This window comes from Dromiciops gliroides, chromosome 6 (genome assembly GCF_019393635.1).
Source record: "Dromiciops gliroides isolate mDroGli1 chromosome 6, mDroGli1.pri, whole genome shotgun sequence".
NCBI lineage: Eukaryota > Metazoa > Chordata > Mammalia > Microbiotheria > Microbiotheriidae > Dromiciops > Dromiciops gliroides.
The window spans coordinates 223493592-223513387 of record NC_057866.1 but is presented as its reverse complement, the minus strand read 5'-3'; the positions used below and the strand labels follow the sequence as shown (position 1 = coordinate 223513387).

Sequence of the window (19796 nt, the reverse complement as noted above, 5' to 3'; positions counted from 1 at the left end):
AGGAGGGATGCAAAAAAGAAACAGAGAAAGGATAGAAGAGCAGTGGAGGGAAAGGAGGAGGAGAATAAGGGGAATAAAGAGTGTGAAGAACAGAGAAAGGGGAGGAGAATGGAGGGAGAAAAGAAGGGAGAGAAAGGAAGAGCTAGAATGGGGGAGAGGAGGAGAAAGAGAAATGGCGAAGGCTTAGGGCAAGCCACGGAGGTGGCATATATACCTGTGCTAGGGCACCCACAGACCCCGCCCCTACGGATCCCCCTTTCCCAGCCCCTCGAGGCTCCGCCCCCAGGGGCGGGGCGCCCGAGATTGGGGGCGGGGCTAGCGAGTGCCTAAAGGGAGCGGGACAGAGCCTCTCACTTCTGCCCCTGGGGGCCGGCCAGCCGGGGCGGGGCTGGGCGGAGCGTCGGTTCCGTAAGGCGCTCCCGGGGCCCCCGAGCCGAGCCGGCGGCGCCCTCCCGCCCAACGGCTTGTCAACAGTCGCGGGGGTCCGGGAGGTAAGCCTGGGAAGCGGGCGAGGCCGTGCGTGCGTCCCGGATCCCCTCCCAGCTGGGCGGCCAGCCTTGGCCCCGGGGAGGGGGCGGGATGTGCTCCGCCGGGGAGCCGCTGCGCGGCGCGGCCGGCGACGGGGAGCCGGACGAGGACGGGGACGGAGCCGACTCTGGGCTGGAGGGGCGGAAGCCGGGGCCGGGGCCGGCGTCCGGGAAGACGGAGGAGCCGGAGGAGCCGGAGGACGGTGGCCAGAGCCTGCTAGCGGGGCAGCAGCAGCAGCTGCAGCCTCCGAGGCGGCGCGGGCGGCCCCGGCAGCAGCAGCCGCCGCCGCAGCAGCAGCCGCAGCAGCAGCGTGGTCCTGGAGGAGCCGGCCAGGAGCAGCCTGAGCAGGTGAGCAGCCGTGAAGGGGCGGGCGCCCCCGGGGGCTGCCGGCGGGCGGGCCGGGCCGGCGTGTGCCGGGCGCTGCGGGGACCAAGCGGAGCGCAGCGCTGCGCTGCTCCGCCCCGGGCGCCGGGGAAGTTTTCACTCCAGCCGGCCTCGGACTCCTCGCCCGCCGCGAGTATGAGGGGCACGCTGCTTCCCCTGCTCCTTCTCCTGGGGCCGATTGGGGACTGCGTCATGTGGGGAGCTGGGGAGCATCTGGGTCAAGGTGTGTGCGTGGATGGGACCCCGGGGGCGGGGGTGGGGGTGGGGGTGGGGGACGGGCGGCGTGCCTGCTCCCCGGCGTGCGCAAAGACAAGCCCGGGAGCCCGGAGTGTTCAGGGCATCCCGGAGCGCAAGAGTGCTCTCCCCGCGTTCGGACGGCTCCCCACCCGCAGCAAGGGGCAGTGATTGGGAACGGGGGAGTACCTGCGCCCGGCTTTGAAGCCCGGTTCTGCCGCTCCTGTCTGCTTGGGCATGTCGCTTATTCCCTCTCTGAACCTGCATTTCCTCATAGGGTGAAAAGATGAGAATTGAGCTAAGCGATCTCAAAAGTCCCTTCCAACTCTTAGATTTGGTGATTTTATATGTGCCCCAATATATACCGTACACTCCCCTCCAACTCTGGCATTGCATGATTCTTGGTATACATACCATATGTATATGACATACTATACATGCATGGTGTGTATACTATACATGTCCGAGTGTATATATGTGTGGATACCTATATGGTATATAAGGAATCATGTGCTTATACAAAGAATATATGTGTGTGTGTGTGTGTGTATTTGTGTATGTATACAAAGAATTGGATGTGCATTTACAAAAAAAAGTGTATAGACATACATACTCTACACATATAGCATGTATACAAAGACTATACACACATTTTATATATATTATACATATATGGTATGTATACAATCATGTGTATACATATACAAACATAGACTCTCTATTATAGTATATCCCTATCTATGTGTTGTATAGTGTAGTCAGTTAGTAAGCATTTATTAAGCTATTTCAGTGTGTCAGGTGCTGTACTAAAGCTTTGGAGAAACAAAGGCAAAGACAGCCCCTCTTCTCAAGGAGCTCACATTCTGATTGGGGGAGACAGACGTGCAAAGAATTCATTACACAAGCTATAGGCAGAGTAAAGTGGAGGTGATCTCAGCGGGACGGAAGCCAGGAAAGTGAAGGTGAGATTTTGGTATAGACACAGAGACTATAAAAAGTGAAAGGGTTTGGTCTGGATGACTTCTGGGGTCTCTTCCAGTTCTAAATCTATGCTTTTAAAAGCAAAATGACATTTTAAAGACCCTGAGAAATATGTGTTCCTCTTAGGTCATTCTCATATTGACTCATTTGAATGTTTCACTCACCCTATTCTAGAGAGGACTACTGCCTTATATCTGGCCTAAGTGCCTTCTAGTTAAGGCTCTTTTTTCTTTTCATTAGAGTCCCCAAAACAGCTGGTTACCACCTCATATGTATGTTGCATATATGTGGGTATGTCTTTTGCCTTTCTTTATATGCCCTATGCTTAGCCCAGTATTTGGTATTCAGTAGGTGCTTGATAAATGCTTACTGCCTGACTTATATGTGTAGACATAGTCCAGTGTTCTTTCCACTTTACTTTGCAATCAGGGGATCTGAATGAGAACCCTGGGTTACCTTACTTGCCGTATAACCTTGCACAAATCACTTAATTTCTCTGGGCCTCCTTTTCCTCAAAGTAAAAAGAGGAGTTGAGCTTGATGATCTCAAAATGCTGCCATTCAGCAATTATACACACACCATATACATAGTATAGGTACACACTGTGTTTTTGTGTGTGAAAGCATGTTCAGGAACTAAAACCACAAACAGATGCTTTTTGATATTGAGCAAGTTATTTCTAATCTCTGAAAGCAAATAGAATGGCAAGCTGATAAAGAAGAAAAAGAGTTGGGTTTACGTTGTATCAAAGTTGGAAGGGAACTGAGATAAGGGAAAATGAGAAAGTGGGCAACTCCAGAATCCCTCCCCGGCTGCTCCAGTTCCATAATATCCTCCATCTAGAGTCAAAGCAATGTAAAGAAAATGAAGTGGGCAGCCAAAGTGAATGGAGCAAAGTTGGAAGTGAATTTTCACCAGTAAATAATGTAATTTATTGACCTAGGTAGGTCAGTTACTAATCACATTAGTTGGCAGGAATATAATTTATTGTATATTACATTTAAATGCTTTTCCTACCTATTGTATGAGCCCTTTGTTTATCTTACTTTACTAACCCAGCACTTATCACACTGCCTAGCCCACAGTAGTGACTTCACAGTGCTTGTTCTCTGATTGACCTATAGCTTGATAAAGAGTGATTATGTCCCATGCTTCTCACTTGCTCTTTTCCACCCTTCCTCAGACACAAACTCCATTTCTAAATTATTTTAGCATATGAAACAAAAATCAGAAAATAGATTTTAAAAAAACACTCAAAAAGATGTACTTTAGCACCAAATCCAGCTTTGACAATCTTGATTTATTTACCACTGCTGACTATGGAAGAGGTGATGACCAAAGCCAAGAACTGGTCACCAGGACGCTTCTAACTAAGTCCCTTTCTGGAAGCCTCTCGGAGCTGGCTGTACAGTGGCTCAGGAAGAGAAAGCTTGATGTTTTTATACCTTAATTCTCAAAATGGAAAAATAAAGCAAAGGAATCAGAAACCTAATTGAAATGGCTGTTGGTGGGGTGGGGTTGGTGTCTGAAAGGGAAATTCAAGTTGTGGTTTCCTAAATAAGTGATCAGATGAATCTGAAGTGTTTGATAATAGCTAACATTTATACACACACGTTCAGGTTTACAGTAAAGCACTTGTCTTATGTCATCTCATGGTACCCTCACTATCTGTGAGGCCAGTGCTGTTATTCTTATCCTGGTTTTCCAGAGAAGGAAACTGAGGCAGAAAGAGGGTAAGGGACTTGCTCAGGGTCATGTGGCTAATAAGTGCCCCCAAACTAAGGTCTTTCTAGCTATGGTAGGCTAGCTACCACTCCAACTAATTCTTACAAGGTCAACTTGTTGCCAATGTAGGTAAGTCATCACTTGTGTCCCTTATGTCATTAAAATTTATTTATGACAAAAAACAATGAGCAGGAGAACAAAGGAATTTGCTTAGTAGTATTAACGATTTTTTATCTGTCACAATAAAACATGCCTATCTTTCCTTCATGTTATAAATACAAAGTTCAGTTTCCTATAGGCTTTTGAAAATGTAAATAGATTATTCAATTTGGCAGCTAGAAGAGAATGTTTAGCCAGGCCCACTAGCACTTTCCAGGACTGCAGTTGAAAACTACACTGGAGTGAGTCATGATTGATTTACTCAATCAATATTACAACTCTCTATTCCTATACCAATACTATTCAATACCTCTTAGTGAAGGAACCCGGAATGTTACAATTCATTGCAGTTAGAAATGGTATTCATTCTTAGCAGACAGAAAGCAATTGTAGATGAAAAGCAACTCTTTTTATGAGCCATTATCATCATGAAGACATTTCGTTGTTGACTTATCATGAAAATGTTATTTATAATTTCACCCGTTGCCTGTAGAAGGGATGATGACTACAGCAAAGAACTGGTAACCAAGACAGTTCTGAACCACCACCCCACCCTCCCCCTGTATCTGGTGTCCTTCCAGGACTAGTTTCACAGTGATAGGTACTTACTATGTGCTAGGGACTGTGTTGGCCATTGGGGATACAAATTGGAACAAAAAGACAGCCTCTGCCCTCTCTTTAGTAGGAGAAGACAGAACACAAAAGATTGCTGAAAAGGGTAGAAAGAGGGGGTGCAAAGAGGCAGGGTAGGGTGGAGGGATAAAGAACCAGAAGGTGGCTGTGGCAGTGGCATTGTGGCAAACTCCAGAGAGTCTGAAGCATGACAAGAAGGGGAATGAAGGATGGCAGGCCCTGGGCCCTCAATCAAAGATACGTTCCAGAAGTAACTCACCCATGGTAGAAGAGGCAGGGGAGAGGGCAGCCAAGGCATGGTAGAAAACTTCTCCCTGAATCCCCCTGAAATGGAAATGAAGCGATGATGGTGGCTATTCACATGGAATGATATAATTTTGGAAAGCAGTGAATAAAACACAAAAACAACCCAGGAAACGGTTTAGTATTTTTTTCAACTCCCAAATGGGTTCCATCAGTTTTGGGGGGGAATGAGCTGAATTGCATTTGGGAAGTACTTTCACAGACCCCAAGCTGTTCCCTGACAGAAAAACCATCTTTTTTTAAAAACCAGTGCTCTCCCTGTGGTGCTTTCTTTGACTGTGAAATCTCCAAACAATCAGTGTTGTGGGTAACCCAAAGTGCAATGGATGATTGTAAGTAGGCTGTGGTGGCAGCATAGTGCCAATGATGACAAACATGTAAACAGTACAGGGGTATATAGTCCATAAGAAAAAGAAATGGGCCATTCGGGAGATAACAAAAAAGAAGAGTAACTAGGTTACCACCCTGAAATGTAACAATACCTGGAAAAGGGCAGGCTGGCTGGGGAATTAAATCCTTGATTTCGTGGTGACAGTTCAGTCAGTTTCAGTATTTTTTTTTCCAATTTTTTTTTTGGGGGGGGTGACGCAATTGGGGTTAAGTGACTTGCCCAGGGTCACACAGCTAGTAAGTGTTAAGTGTTTGAGGCCAGATTTGAACTCAGGTCCTCCTGAATCCAGGGTCAGTGCTCTCTATCCACTGTGTCACCTAGCTGCCCCAGTCAGTTTCATATTGTCCTACTCTTCATGACCCCATTTGGGGTTTTCTTGGCAGAGTCACTGGAGTGTTTTGCTAGTTCCTTCTCTGGGAACCGAGGCAAATAGGGTGAAGTTACTTACCCAGAATCACACAGCTACATTTGAACTCAGGAAGATAAGTCTTCCTGAATCTGGTCCTGGCACTCTATCTACTATGCCACCTAGCTGCCCCAAATCCTATATGGAAGATTATTTTTTGATAGGATTCATTCAAGATATTGTTGTTGTTTGTCCTTTGTTCTCAAAGAGCACCCATGCATCAGATGAGTGCCATCTTATTTGCAAGAGAATTGTATTTAAGTGAGGCAGAGCTGTGCAAAGTCATCAGCCTCACTCCTCCAGAGTCATTGGAGTCCGGTGGCAAGATGTAGGTCAAGACAACTGGCTCAGGATGCGGTGGGGGACCTTGGCTTTTTAAAGCCAAAGTCTTTTGCAGGTCTCATTTCCCCCTAACTTCAGAACCCTGACTCTTTCCACTGTACCAGGAAATGGGGACAGAAGGAGGTGGGAAGACCTCAAGAGGCTTTGTAATAATTTGGGTGATAAGAGGTGATAAGGGACTGGTGACTACAATGGAAGCTAAGAGGAAAGCAGAGAGATTAACAACCTAGAATCATAGAACTTGGCAACTAATTGCTTATGAGGGACAAGAAGAGTCAAAGATGACACTGAGGCCAGATGACCAGATCAAGAGAAAGGGAAGGGAAAGGTGTGGAGCAGGTTTTAGGGAAGAGATGAGTAGTTAGGAAGTTAGATGTACTTGGGAACAGGGTGAGCTTGCTGAGTCTATGCCCAGTCTCTTCTTTCCTCTAGAACTCGGGAGAGAATACATCAGGGTGGGAGAGCTCCCACAAGAGATCACGGCTTCACCCTGGTATCAAAGTATTCAAAATGTCAATAGGCTGTTTCTCAAAGACTGAGAGTTATATAAGTCAGGATGTTCTAGTGGTGAATGACAATGTTATAAATGGTGGTTAGGTTTCTAAACCAGCTGACAGGAGTACACTTGACCCGTTAAACTAATAACTTCCTGGATTATTGGTCCTGGAAACAATGGGCCCTATGGTATAAAAGGAGGGTTGAAGAGGCTTACCTCCACCTTTCCAGCTTTGGGGCCAGCCCCACTCAAAGCTAAAAGAGGGCCAGATTTTTTATGACTCACTGTACCTGTGTATGCCTCTCTGCTATCTGCCTCGCCCTCCCCCAAATCATCCAGTGTACCTTCATGCCATAATTGGCTGTCCTGGGTGAGGTGGAGTATAGGCCTTTAAGACTCGGCTCAAGGCACACCTTCCTTCAACAAGACTTCTCAGCTCTTGCTATTGATTGGCATTGTGGATAGAGTACCAGGCCTGCAGACTTAAATTCAAAACTAGCAAGGAAATAGCAAGCCACTCCAGGATCTTCCCCCAAGAAAACCCCAAATAGGATCACAAAGAGGCAATCATGACTGAAACAACTGAACAAAAAAAAGATCTGCCTTGCCCTCAAAGCTATCTATGCTCCCAAATTTCTCCCCTTCTGTCTTTGTTTTTTTTGTTTGTTTTTGTTTTTGTTTTTAGTGAGGCAATTAGGGTTAAGTGACTTGCCCAGGGTCACACAGCTAGTAAGTGTTAAGTCTCTGAGGTCGGATTTGAACTCAGGTCCTCCTGACTCCAGGGCCAGTGCTCCATCTACCGTGCCATCTAGCTGCCCCCTGTCTTTGTTTTACTCTTCTAAAGTAGAATTCCCCTAACTTCATTGCAGCTAGAACTGCTCACTGGAAAGAAATCAGTCTTATTGAACTAATACATGTTTGTTGTTCAGTCATTTCAGTCATATACAACTCTTCCCAACCCCATTTGAGGTTTTCTTGGCAAAGATACTGGAGTGGCTTGCCATTTCCTTCTCTCATTTTATAGATGAGAAAACCGAGGCAAACAGAGTTAAGTGACTTGCCCAGGGGGTGGAGAAGTTATTCATCAGTTTTGTAATACCTGTAGTAATTTAATTTAATTTCTTTGTTTACTAGCTTCCTATCTGAATATTAAATTTCTACTTCTACTAATAGTTCTTTTTTTTTTTTTTTTTAGGCAATGGGGGTTAAGTGACTTGCCCAGGGTCACACAGCTAGTAAGTGTCAAGTGTCTGAGGCCAGATTTGAACTCAGGTACTCCTGAATCCAGGGCCAGTGCTTTAACCACTGCGCCATCTAGCTGCCCCTACTAATAGTTCTTAAGATTACCTTCTGCAAATAGGTGGGATTCCAAAGTAGGTTTAAGAGGGACAGTAATTATAATTTTATATGACTTGAAAGTCTTGGGCAGGGCTAATTTGTTATAATACTTTAAAAGTTTGTCATTATCGAATATAAAATTTTAGGAGAGTTGAGAAAGGATGTTTTCATTTTGGGGGTTCAAAGTGCCAAAATTATATCTTAGTGCAGGAATGAGTCTTAGAAGCAGAATTTTGTATCTAGAGAAGCAGGGATATAGTGTTGTTGATACTAAAGCCTGATACAGCCAGGGTTTCTTATTAGTTTTATTAGAGCTATTGCAAGTACAACTTAGACCTTAGTATTAGCATAACAGGAGTTTCTAATGTCCAGTACCATACATCACTATTAGTTATGTTAGAAGAAAAACCATCACTGTGAGATAGGTATAGCTTCAAAATAAACCACTTAGTTTCTAAACTTCAGACTAAATGACCTAAATTTCTTTCAAACTGATTCTGAGTAAAGAAAGAATAAAATTTCTGGGCACTTTCCTGTTTAGGCCAAGGGTGGTTCATCCTAGTATCTCAGTGTTCATATTAACCATGACTCATTAACCTAAATGCTGCTACAAGTAGGGGCCCATTTTCCCCTGGGGCACAGTCTTCAGAAGAGTGTTTTGGGAATTGGTGATCACTAAGAATCCTCATGGGTTCAGAAAGAACAGGTTGTTCCAGACTAATCACTTTTCTTTCTCTGTTGTTTTTTTTCCTTTGAGGTTATTAGATAAAGCTCTCTTTAAATCTTTTAAAGATTAAAACTCAGAGCAGTGAGTTGAAGTTTCAGAGAGACAAATTTCAGATCCATAGGCAGATTGAGGTCAAGTGAAGTCTGGATAACCATGAGTTGGGAATTACTCTCCAGGTTTTTCATTATTGAATATAAAATTTTAGAAGAGTTTAGAAAGGGCATTTTCATTTTGGGAATTCAAGTTGCCAATTATATTTTATTACAGGAGCTAAGAATGAGTCTTAGAAGCAATATTTTGTATCTGGAAGAACTGGAACATGGTATTGCTGACACCAAAGCCTGATAGACTCAGGGTATCTTATTAGAGATGTCTTAAATACAGCTCAGACCTTAGTAAACCAGATGGTTTAAGGTTTAACAGGAGTCTGGTATGGGTTGAACTAAATGACTTCTGAGGATACGTTTTAGCTTTGACATTTCTGTGTGAAATTCATCAACATAACCATGACTCAAATTTCTTATAGAATCTAGATGGATATTCATTAATATCTGACACTGTGGTCTAACTGTCTCTATAAAGTAAACTAGGAAAATGCTTATGATACTGTATGAGTTCAACACACTTGCTTTGCGGTCTGTGGTAGGCTGAGTCTGATTCCACCTTTTTGGAACTTGGAATGGAATGAAATATCTACAGGCCATCTAAGAATTAACAGAAGGTTTCTTAGCCATAACATGGGGAAGATGACCCAGCAAAAATACAGCACTGGTTCAGGTAGAGACAGCTCTCCCCAAGCCCCCACCCTTTGTCTCCATATAAAAACTAATCTGATCAGCCATATAATGTTGGGTGTGGCCACTCTGAAGGCTAAATCCTTCTGGGCTAGCCTTTTATTCTAGAGCCCTGGAGCCTTAAGCCCCTAGGGGCCAGTCAAGTCTCTGGGACAACTCTTGCCTTTTAGGGGAAAAATCTTTCCTAGTCTACATGGGCCACCACACTCCTACCACAGGACTTATCACAAAATCATTTTAAATGCTGTAGCTGTTAAATAATCCTTTGGTGTAGAAATTTAATATTAGATCAATAATAACAATAATAATAATAATAATCCATTTTTGTATTTCTACTTTTAAATAGAAAGAAATATTCTTAGCAAGTTGTCAGAAGGGAACTTAAGAGGAAAAAAAAATTCTCCTGGCCCAAATAGAAGCATAGAATTTTTATAATTGGAAAGAGCCTGAGAAATTATATAGTCCATTCTGCCTAAGGCCACATAGCTGTTTAGTGAGTGATCCCAAAGTCAGGTCTCCTGCCCCCACGTCCACCCTTAACCCTTACTCTGTAACTCCACTATATATAAAAAGGAATACTCATTCATGGTAGAGGAAGAGAAACTGGGACAGAGGGGTAAGTAAATGCCTTTCTATTATATTTTGTTCTAGTTCCATACATTTTGACACTAGTAATTTAAGTATGAAGAGATAGCAGGGTATAGCAGATAGAGAGAGCTGATTTGGGGTCAGGAAGCTTGGGACTCAGATCTTTGAGATATACTGCCTCCTTACCCCTACATACATTGCTTTAACCTCTCTGTGTTCTAGGATAATATTGTCAGATTCAAATAGCAATAGCTCCCTGTCAGCTACATATTGACCTAGAAAACCACAAATTTGCATTATGTTATATTGTAGGAGGCAAGTAGGTGGCTCAGTGGATAGAGCAGTGACCTAAGTTTAAATTTGACCTCAGACACATATTAGCTATGTGACTGCAGCAAGTCACCTAACCTCTGTTTGCCTTAATCCATTGGAAAAGGAAATGGCAAACCACTTCCGTATCTTTTCCAAGAAAACCTCACGGACAGTATGGTCCATGGGGTCACAAAGAGTCACACAAGACCGAACAACAATGGCACTGTATTTTTTTAATTTTTAATTTTAATTTATTTATTTTGCAGAGCAATAGGGGTTAAGTGACTTGCCCAGGGTCACACAGCTAGTAAGTGTCAAGTGTCTGAGGCTGAATTTGAACTCAGGTCCTCTTGAATCTAGGGCTGGTGTTTTATCCATTGAACCACCTAGCTGCCCCCATTTTTATTTATTTTGTTAAACATCTCCCTGTTACATTATAATTTGGTTCCAGTCAAACTTGTTTTGATCACTTTGACAACTCTCTAAGAGTCTTCAGTTATAGATGAGTTTTCAGTCTGCATTGGTAGACAGACTTTCCATACTATGAGTTACACTGACACCAGCCTCGTGGTTGGTCCTTGCCCCACCACACTCCATCTCCTAACTCAGAACATTTCCTCCGGCTGTCCCCCATGCCATTCCTTGGCTTCTTTCAAGTCCCAGCTAAAACCCCACCTTCTATAGGAAGCCAGTCTTGATCCCCTAATGTTAGTGCCTCCCTTCTGAGATTATCCCCAATTTGACTTATATCTACCATATTACTACATAGTTGTTTGCATGTTGTTTACTGCAAAGCTTCTTAAACAGTGGGTTGTGACCCCATATGGGGGGGGTCATGAAAAATTTGGCTACAATAAAATGTTATATATACCTATTTTATATACCCATATGCCTGGGTTGTGTAAAAATTTCCGGCAAAAAAAGGTCACAAGTAGAAAACGTTTAAGCCCTGGTCTATCCCATTAGACTATTAGCTTCTTAAGAAAAAAGGACTGTTTGTTTGTTTGTTTGTTTGTTTGGTTTGGTTTGTTTTTATCCCCAGTGTTTAGTATGATGGCTGACACATAATAGGTGCTTAATAAGTGCTAGATGACCAATGACAGACACTGATGAAATCACAGGTCTGGAGCAACTATATAAGGCTAAGATTCAATCTGGAAGTCTATAGAAGAAACTTAATTATTGTGGTAGAAGACCTCTCTAGTTCTCTACATCAGTAGTATCTATGTTTAAATACAAATATACGTAAGTATATATATGCATACACACATATATGTATTATATATGCATGTATTTTTGTGTATATACATATATATCTATATATGTATTCTACTTACACATACATTTTCCCTCATAAAACTTCCAAAGCGACTTATATCCAGTGTTGAACATTCCATACTGTAGAATATGGTCTGAGTAAATCCCACAAGGGGCCAAACCTGCCTTTTAGTTGTATTTATTCATGTCTGATTTTTATGCCCCTACTTTGGGGTTTTCTTGGTAAAGATTCTGGAGTGCTTTGCCATTTCCATCTCTAGCCCATTTTACAGATGAGAAAGTGAGGCAAACAGGGTTAGGTGACTTGCCCAGGATCACTCAACTAGTGGCTGTCTGAAGTGGGATTTGAACTCATGAAAATGAGTCTTCCTGATTAAGTCCGGTGCTATATACACTATGACACCAAAGGCAGCAAGAAACACAATTTTGTGGGCACTCCCCCCCACCCAATGTTATTATTTATATTCTCAACTTAACCAAAATAAAGTGAATATTATATATTAGTGTGTATATAGATTAGAAAAGGAAAGGATTGTATATGAGACCATGAAACTTATTATATAGAACTTGCTTTTCATTTTTGAGTTTATAATGAATTCAAAATCTATCTTTCATATTTTAATTTTCTTTTAATTTTTTTTTGTGGGGCAATGAGGATTAAGTGACTTGCCCAGGGTCACACAGCTAGTAAGTGTCAAGTGTCTGAGGCTGGATTTGAACTCAGGTCCTCCTAAATCTAGGGCCAGCACTTCATCCACTGCACCACCTAGCTGCCCCCCAAAATCTATCTTTCAAAGCTGCCCTGCTTTCCAGTTTTCCTTCTGTTCTGTTCTCATTTGGGGGTGGGGAATCACTAACTCCCTGTCTCCCCCACCCACTTCTCCACACCCCATTGGGAAAAGAAAGAGAAGAACCAAACCCTTGGGAAAAAATAGATATAAGCAAGCAAATTAAATCCCTGCTTTGATTATATCTGAAAATGTATGCCTTGTTCTGCATCTTAAGTCCATCCCTTTCTATCAAGAGGTGGCATCATACTTCATCATCACTCCTCTGGAATCATGGCTAATCATTGCATGGTTGTCTTTATAACGTTTTTATTGTAGGGACCTATTCTTCCAGTGTTACTCATTTCACTCTGCATCGGTTTATACAAATCTTCCAAGATGTCTGAAATTATCTATAGGACACTCATTCACCCCATATTTCAGAGCTCATAATAAGCATTTGCAAAAATCAAGCTTCTTGAGAGCAGGAACTGTGTTTTGTTATTGTTGCATTGGGTTTTGTTGTTGTTTTTTTCTTTCTATTCCCAGTGTTTACCACATTGCCTGGTGCATAGTAGGTACTTAATAAATGTTTATTGACTTGACTTGATATCACCATTAAAAATAATTGCAGCTTATTATAGCCAACATCAATTACAGTGGATGCGGAGGCAGAGAATTCTCTGTGAAACTCGATAAGATGTTCCAAGTTAAGTCAGTGTATCTTTTAGTTCCGTGCAAAGGTGGGTGTAAGAGAGGAGAGTGAAAAATAGGTTGGGAGATAGGCTTTAAGAGTAAAAAGCAAAAGAGAACAAAAGTTAGGGTCATGGATCAAAGAGAAGCCTTGTACATGTATATCATTGAAGACTTTTGTAAAGAGAATCAGTTATATCCAGAAGAAAATCTGAACATGTGAGCATCAAATAACATCACCAAAAATAAAAGTGTTCTTATCTCAATGGGAAATAATCAGACACCAGCGTGGGAGTCATTTCCAAATCAGCTACTGTGTAGGACTTCTTAAAGCAATGATCAAAATCAATACCAAATTAGGAGAATAAAAATGGGAGGACATGGCTTGAAATTGAGGCATTTCCAGTCCATTTATTATTAAACAAACTGTTGATGCTGAAGAATGGGGTATGGCTAAAAGAACAGACATTAATATTGATTATCACCATTTCCTAAGGAAGTGTAACTGATATAAATCAGCCACCATAATGAGGAGACTCAAAGAACCTAGAAGTCACTCCAGTGAGAACACATTTGATTTTCTTGGCAATTGGTATATTAAGGCAGCCAAAGGCTACCCTGGTTTGCAATAGAAATTTGTTTATAAGATCCTACCAAGGAAGGTAGTGGGAGATTATGAATAGTATTGCTTCATAAAATAGCAGGAAGCATTACAGTCATTTTACAAAGAGTAAACAAGTTTAAAGAGAGCTTGGCAAGAGACTCAACTAAGCTAAGTTATCCCCAGAGTGTTTAAGGATGTAACTGGAAGGAGGACCAGGAACACACTAAAAATGGAAAAGAATTTGTAAACACATTATTTTTTACATCAAGGACAGAAGAGCCACTACATCTGTACTTTTAACCACACGGTCCCTTTTATGCTGCCTAGAGAACTAGAAATGGCACTTAAGAAAACAAAGCTAGGCAGAGCCACTGGACTAGACCTGGAGGAGAAATAATCAGAGGGTGTTGAAGGGTCAGTTCTCAAGATATTTGAAAAGAGAAGACAAATAATGCTTGGCAAAAAAAAAAAGTCACAGTCGTAATTATTACCCCCAGAAAAGAGAATGGAAAAAACATAAATAGCTGACCCATGTGTCTACCCTCCCATCTCTACGAAACTTTTATGAGAATGGTCTGATAAAGGATGCATCAAGAGCATCCTTGATGAAGGTGTTTGAAGGGAATATGAAGGCTTTCACAAAGATGTGTTTTGTTTTGTTTCTTAAGGGAGTTTCTTTAGAGACTGACACAAAAAAGTGTTTTATTAATTGTTCTCTTGAACCAAGATTGGTCATTACAGTTGCTCAAAGCTACCCTTTCTTTTAGTTCTCATCTGCACCCTTGTTATCATTGTACATAACCGTCCTCCTGGTTCTGTTTACTTTATTCTTTATGAGATCATAGAAGCCTTCTCATGATTCTCTGAAATCCTCATATTTGTCACGTCTTACTGCACAGTAACGTCCATCCACTCTGTTCACATAACCCTTTACCTCAGCCATTCCCTAATCTATGGACACCTTCTTTGTTTCCATTTTATTTGCTACAACAGTTAAACGTGCTGCTATGAATATGCTCTTTCCTTCTGTCTTTGACTCCCTTCTAGTATATGTAAATAATGGAATCACAGATCGAAGGGTAGGCACAATTTAATCAGTTTTCTCACAGAACATGATTTTTTTTTTCAGAATATTTAGACCGATGGTGTATTAATCATCGGTCTTTTGATAATAGGTCAGCCTTCTCAGAGCCACTCCAACATGGACTCTGTTTTTTGTCATCTTTGCCAATTTTTAGGGCATGAAGTGAGATCTTAGAGTTGTTTTAATTGGCATTTCCCTTACTATTTGTGATTTGGAATATTTATCATCATAATTATAATAGCTAGCATTCGGATAGTGGCTTAAGGTTTGCAAAGCACTATCCTCACAATAGACCTGGATGGGAGGTGCTATTATTATCTCCATTTTACATATGAGAGAATAAGGGCGGAGAAATTAAGCAACTCACTTAGGGTTACAACCACTAGTTAGTATCATGACTGTTGATAGATTACATTGTTTGTTCATATCCTTTGACCACTTATCCATTTGGGGAATGGCTTAGTCTCATCTATTTGTGTCAATTTCTTATATATTCTTGATATCAGACTTCTGTTGGAGGTATTTGATATAAACATATTTTCCCTGGGGGCAGGTAGGTGGCTCAGTGGATAAAGCACTGGCCCTAAATTTAGGAGGACCTGAGTTCAAATGTGACCTCAGACACTTGACACTTACTAGTTGTGTGACCCTTAACCCTCATTACCCTGCCCCCTGCACCCCACCAAAATATATATATATATATAATATAAAATATAAAGATATTTTCCCTCATTATAATTCATCTTATTCTAGTTGAACCATTTTTATTTGTTTAAAACCTTTTAAATTGTATGTAATCAAGGTAGTTTATCTTATTTTTTGTAATCTCCCCTATCCCCATTTGGCTAATAAATCTGCCCCTAGCAATAAAATTTAAATGTATCTTCTTACGTGTTCCTTTTTAAAATTTTTTTTGGGGGGGTGGGCAATGAAGGTTAAGTGACTCACCCAGGGTCACATAGCGTGTCTGAGGCCGGACCCGAACTCAAGTCCTCCTGAATCCAGGGCCAGCACTCCTTGAACTGTACCACCTAGCTGCCCCTACATGTTCCTTTTTAAAAAGGGCTCGGGTGGGGGGAGACTTTTGTATTTTTGTCGAATAATGGTTTATGGTATAAAATACTGTTTAAATCTAATTACTGCCAAATATTGTTCAATTTTCCTAGTAATTCTCTTTGAATAGGGAGCTCTTTCCCCTATAGTTTATGTCTTTATTAAAACTTGGCTGCTATTTTTACTGCTTTTGGTTCTTGCTTATCTAGTCTGATCTACTGATTTTTTAACTACCACAAAGTAATTGTAATTTTTGTTGTTGTTAAGTTATTTCAGTCGTGTCCAACTCTTTGAGACCCCATTTTGGGGTTTTCTTGGCACAAATCCTGGAGTGGTTTGCCATTTCCTTCTCCTCTTTTTACAGTTGAGGAAACTGAAGTAAACAAAGGTTAAGTGACTTGCTTAGGGGGTCTACACAGCCAGTATCTGAGGCTGCATTTGAATTCAGATTCTCCTTACTCCAGTCCCGGCACTCAATCCACTGCACCACCTAACTGCTGTAATTTTTACTGCTTTATAAAATTTCCAGGAGTAGTAATGCCATACTCCCTTTGTTGAGAGTTATTTCCTTTGAGAGTCTTTCTAAAAAAAGGAAAAAAGTCTCTCTCATCAGTGAGAACTTTTGTTCTTCTAGACTGAATTTGTTATTGTTGTGGCTAGTTCTGTAAAGGATCCTATTTGTGGTTGGGTGTCTCATTAATCTCTAATATTACATTCAAATAGATCCCTTCCCTTTCCATACCCAGAAACCCATTCTTGATGATGAAAAAAAGAAAGGAAGGAAGGAAGGAAAGAAAGAAGGAAGGAGGAGGGAGTGGAGTGAAGGGAGGGAGGAAAGAAGGGAGGAAAGTAAAAGAAAAAAAGTTCAATAAAACTAACCAATCTATCAAGCAAGTCTGATAGCATATGTATTATTTCATACCCATAATCCCCCACTTCTTCAAAGAAGGGATAGAGGCACATTTTGTCATCTCTTCTTTGAGGCCCAAGCTTGTTCATTATCATGTCATAGCATTCAATTTTGATTGTGTTGTTACTTCTTCCATTTGCATTGTTACAGTTGTATTCTTTTTCTAGTTATGCTAATTCTACTCTGCATCAGTAAGCTTTTCAAGCTTAAAACTGCAACAAGACTTTCTAGACACCCTGTATTACAAAGCCTTTCCATGTCTCTCTCAATACTTCCTATTCATTGTTTTAGCACAGAAACAATCCATTATTCATGTACCACAGTTTGTTTAGCCTTTGCCCAAATGATGAGCATCTACTTTGCTATAACAAGAAGTGCCACTCTAAATATTTTGGTGTATATAGTACCTTTCTTTCTATCTCCAACTTCCTTGGGGTACAAAGTCATAAGAACTCTGTGACCCTTGGATTACTAATATCAAGAAAGAAATAAAATAGGAAGACCCATGAGAAGTGTTTATCACTGACATGGTCCAAAACAAAAATTATTCTCTTTCCTTCCCAAATCTACTATCCTTTCAGTCATTCCAATTCACAGCAGCTATGGTCCTCACTCTCCTTCATGCCATATATTCAATCAACAGATACTTCTTGTCCACTCTACCTCCACAACATCTCTTGAAGCTGCCTCTTATACTCATAGAGTCAGCCCCATCCTTTAGTCCCTCATCACCTCTCGCCTGAACTATTGCAATAGTTTCCTGATTGATCTTCCTGCCTCAAGTGCTTGCATTTGTCACAGGCCTTCTATGTCACTCCCCTCTCCAATCCTCTATTACTCTTAGAATTTAATATGAGGTCAGCTAGATGGTACAGTGGATAAAGTACCAGCCCTGGATTCAGGAGGACTTGAGTTCAAATCTTACTTCAAATTTACTAGCTGTGTGACCCTGGGCAAGTCACTTAACCCTCATTGCCCCACTAAAATAAAATTTTTTTAAAAAGAATTTAATACGAATTCCTCTGTTTGGCATGTCAGGCCCTTTATAGCCTGGATCCAAAATACTTTTCCAGCTTTATTATTATGTATTCCTCATCTTCCCATACTTTTCAGTCCAGCCAACATTCTTCTTGCATTTGTACTATGTCCTGCGTGCCTAGAATGCACTCCCTTCTCATCTCCACCTCTTAAAATCCCTAGTTTCGTTCAAAGTTTAAATAGCAAATTAGTCATGCCAAGAATTGAAGAAGAAGCTAAATATGATAAGAATTAGACTAAATAATTTTTGGAAAATTGCATGTGGTGTTTTTTTATCCGATACCAAGATTTTCGTTACTACAAAGGCCTATCTTTTAAACAGTGTTCTTTTGGTAATGCTGCATGGTTGTGAGTCTCTGAAGAATTAATGGCATGGGTCACACTGAGGTCTATGGACAGAAGAATGATGGGAGAAAGCTGGTGGCAACATATTTCCAACAAAAAATTACAACGAAGCAGCAGCACAAAGGATACCATCATAGAGAACTATGACTAAGTGGAAAACCAACGGACAACTGGCATCCATTGGTATCCGGGCAATGCCTGGAGAACGAGAAGCATTGAATGGCAATGGGGGACGGTGATAAGACTTCTCCGAGGTCCCTTCCCACTCAGGTTCTGGGATGAAGAGCCTATGAAAGGAGGTTATGTGTGACAATAATGTCAACTGGACACAGAAGCACAGGAAGGAAATCCAGCCCATTGGGTAGAATCCCTGTGGAAGAAAAGACGTTCTTGGAATTCCTGGGTACTTCTCCTCTAAGAACCCTTTGCACCCTTGCTTCCCTCAAGGCTGAGCTCAAGTGATCCCTCCTTCAGGAGGAGGCCTCTCCTATGCTCCCTAAATCCCCTACCTTGTAAGTGCTTCCTTCCCCCATCACATTATGTGTGGTTTGTTTTTACTCATCAGCTCCATCCCTCTTGACCCCCACCATGTGTGTTCTCTCTGTGCATTACCCTCCCCTGATGCTGGGGATACTGTGGAAGGCAGCGGATGCCAAGTCTGTGGGAAAGATGGGTGTCTTTTTTTTCTTACTGTGCTGTTATAGTAAATGACTTTCTGTTATGTACTTTGGTTGACTATCAAAAGGTAAGCACATTTACAGGGTGGGGTGGGGTAGGAGTTGACCTATAGTTTTTATGAGTAAAGAACCACAATGTATATTTAACCTGGGGTGGACCTCTTGATAAATTCTGTGGGATGTCAACATTTTAGGGTAGTAGGAAAGGACATTACAATCTTACATTCCCTCCTCTTAATTAAGGTAAGTTCAATTTTTTTTGCCCATCACTTCCATGCTTTTGACATGTGACCATTGATTGACCATCCACCCCTTCCCTTCTTCCCACAATAGAAAAAGAGAAAATGGGTTCTATTGAACAATAGAAAAAAGGTTCCCACCTTTTTTTTTTTTTTTTGGCGAGGCAATTAGGGTTAAGTGACTTGCCCAGGGTCACACAGCTAGTAGGTGTTAAGTGTCTGAGGCCAGATTTGAACTCAGGTCCTCCAGACTCCAGGGTCGGTGCTCTATCCACTGCGCCACCTAGCTGCCCCCCATCTTTTCTTTAGAAGCTATTCTTGATTCTCAAGGTTCAGGGGGAACTCTTAATGACATGGAAAAAATGACAATGGAAAAAAATAACTCAATACCAAGTAAGGATTTTCCCAAGAGGAAAAATTAGAAGTTCTACTTCCCTATTTTTGCCATCTATCAGCTGAGGACCACATTACCTAACTTTTATCTCTCCCGCTCAGGTCAGGTTATGCATACTTATCACTACAATAACAGGAACTTTAGTTCCTTCAAGCAAATGAATTTCTAATTACTTAATAACTCAGCAGAGCAGTTCTTTCGTCTACGTTTTTCTCCCCTCCCCCCAATTTATCCTTATTGGCTGCTGTGTCTTAACATGGAAAAGGGAAATGGTGACTCTGTGTGCATGTGTGTCTGCATGTGTGTTTGCCAAGAAAAAAAGCATGGAGAAAATTTTTTGAGCTTCACAGAATGCTATAAACAGAATGATCAC

At 41.5% G+C, this 19796-nt stretch overlaps 1 protein-coding gene across 1 annotated transcript in view; it reads left to right on the top strand.

The window, feature by feature from the left end:
• Positions 1-450: 450 nt before the first annotated feature.
• The window catches only part of FAM241A (family with sequence similarity 241 member A), an 87627-nt gene continuing 68281 nt past the window's right edge, over positions 451-19796 (top strand). The window contains exon 1 of the mRNA XM_043973374.1: positions 451-876. Coding sequence (XP_043829309.1) covers positions 580-876 — 297 coding nt within the window. The 5' untranslated portion in view covers positions 451-579. The remainder of the gene's footprint in view (positions 877-19796) is intronic.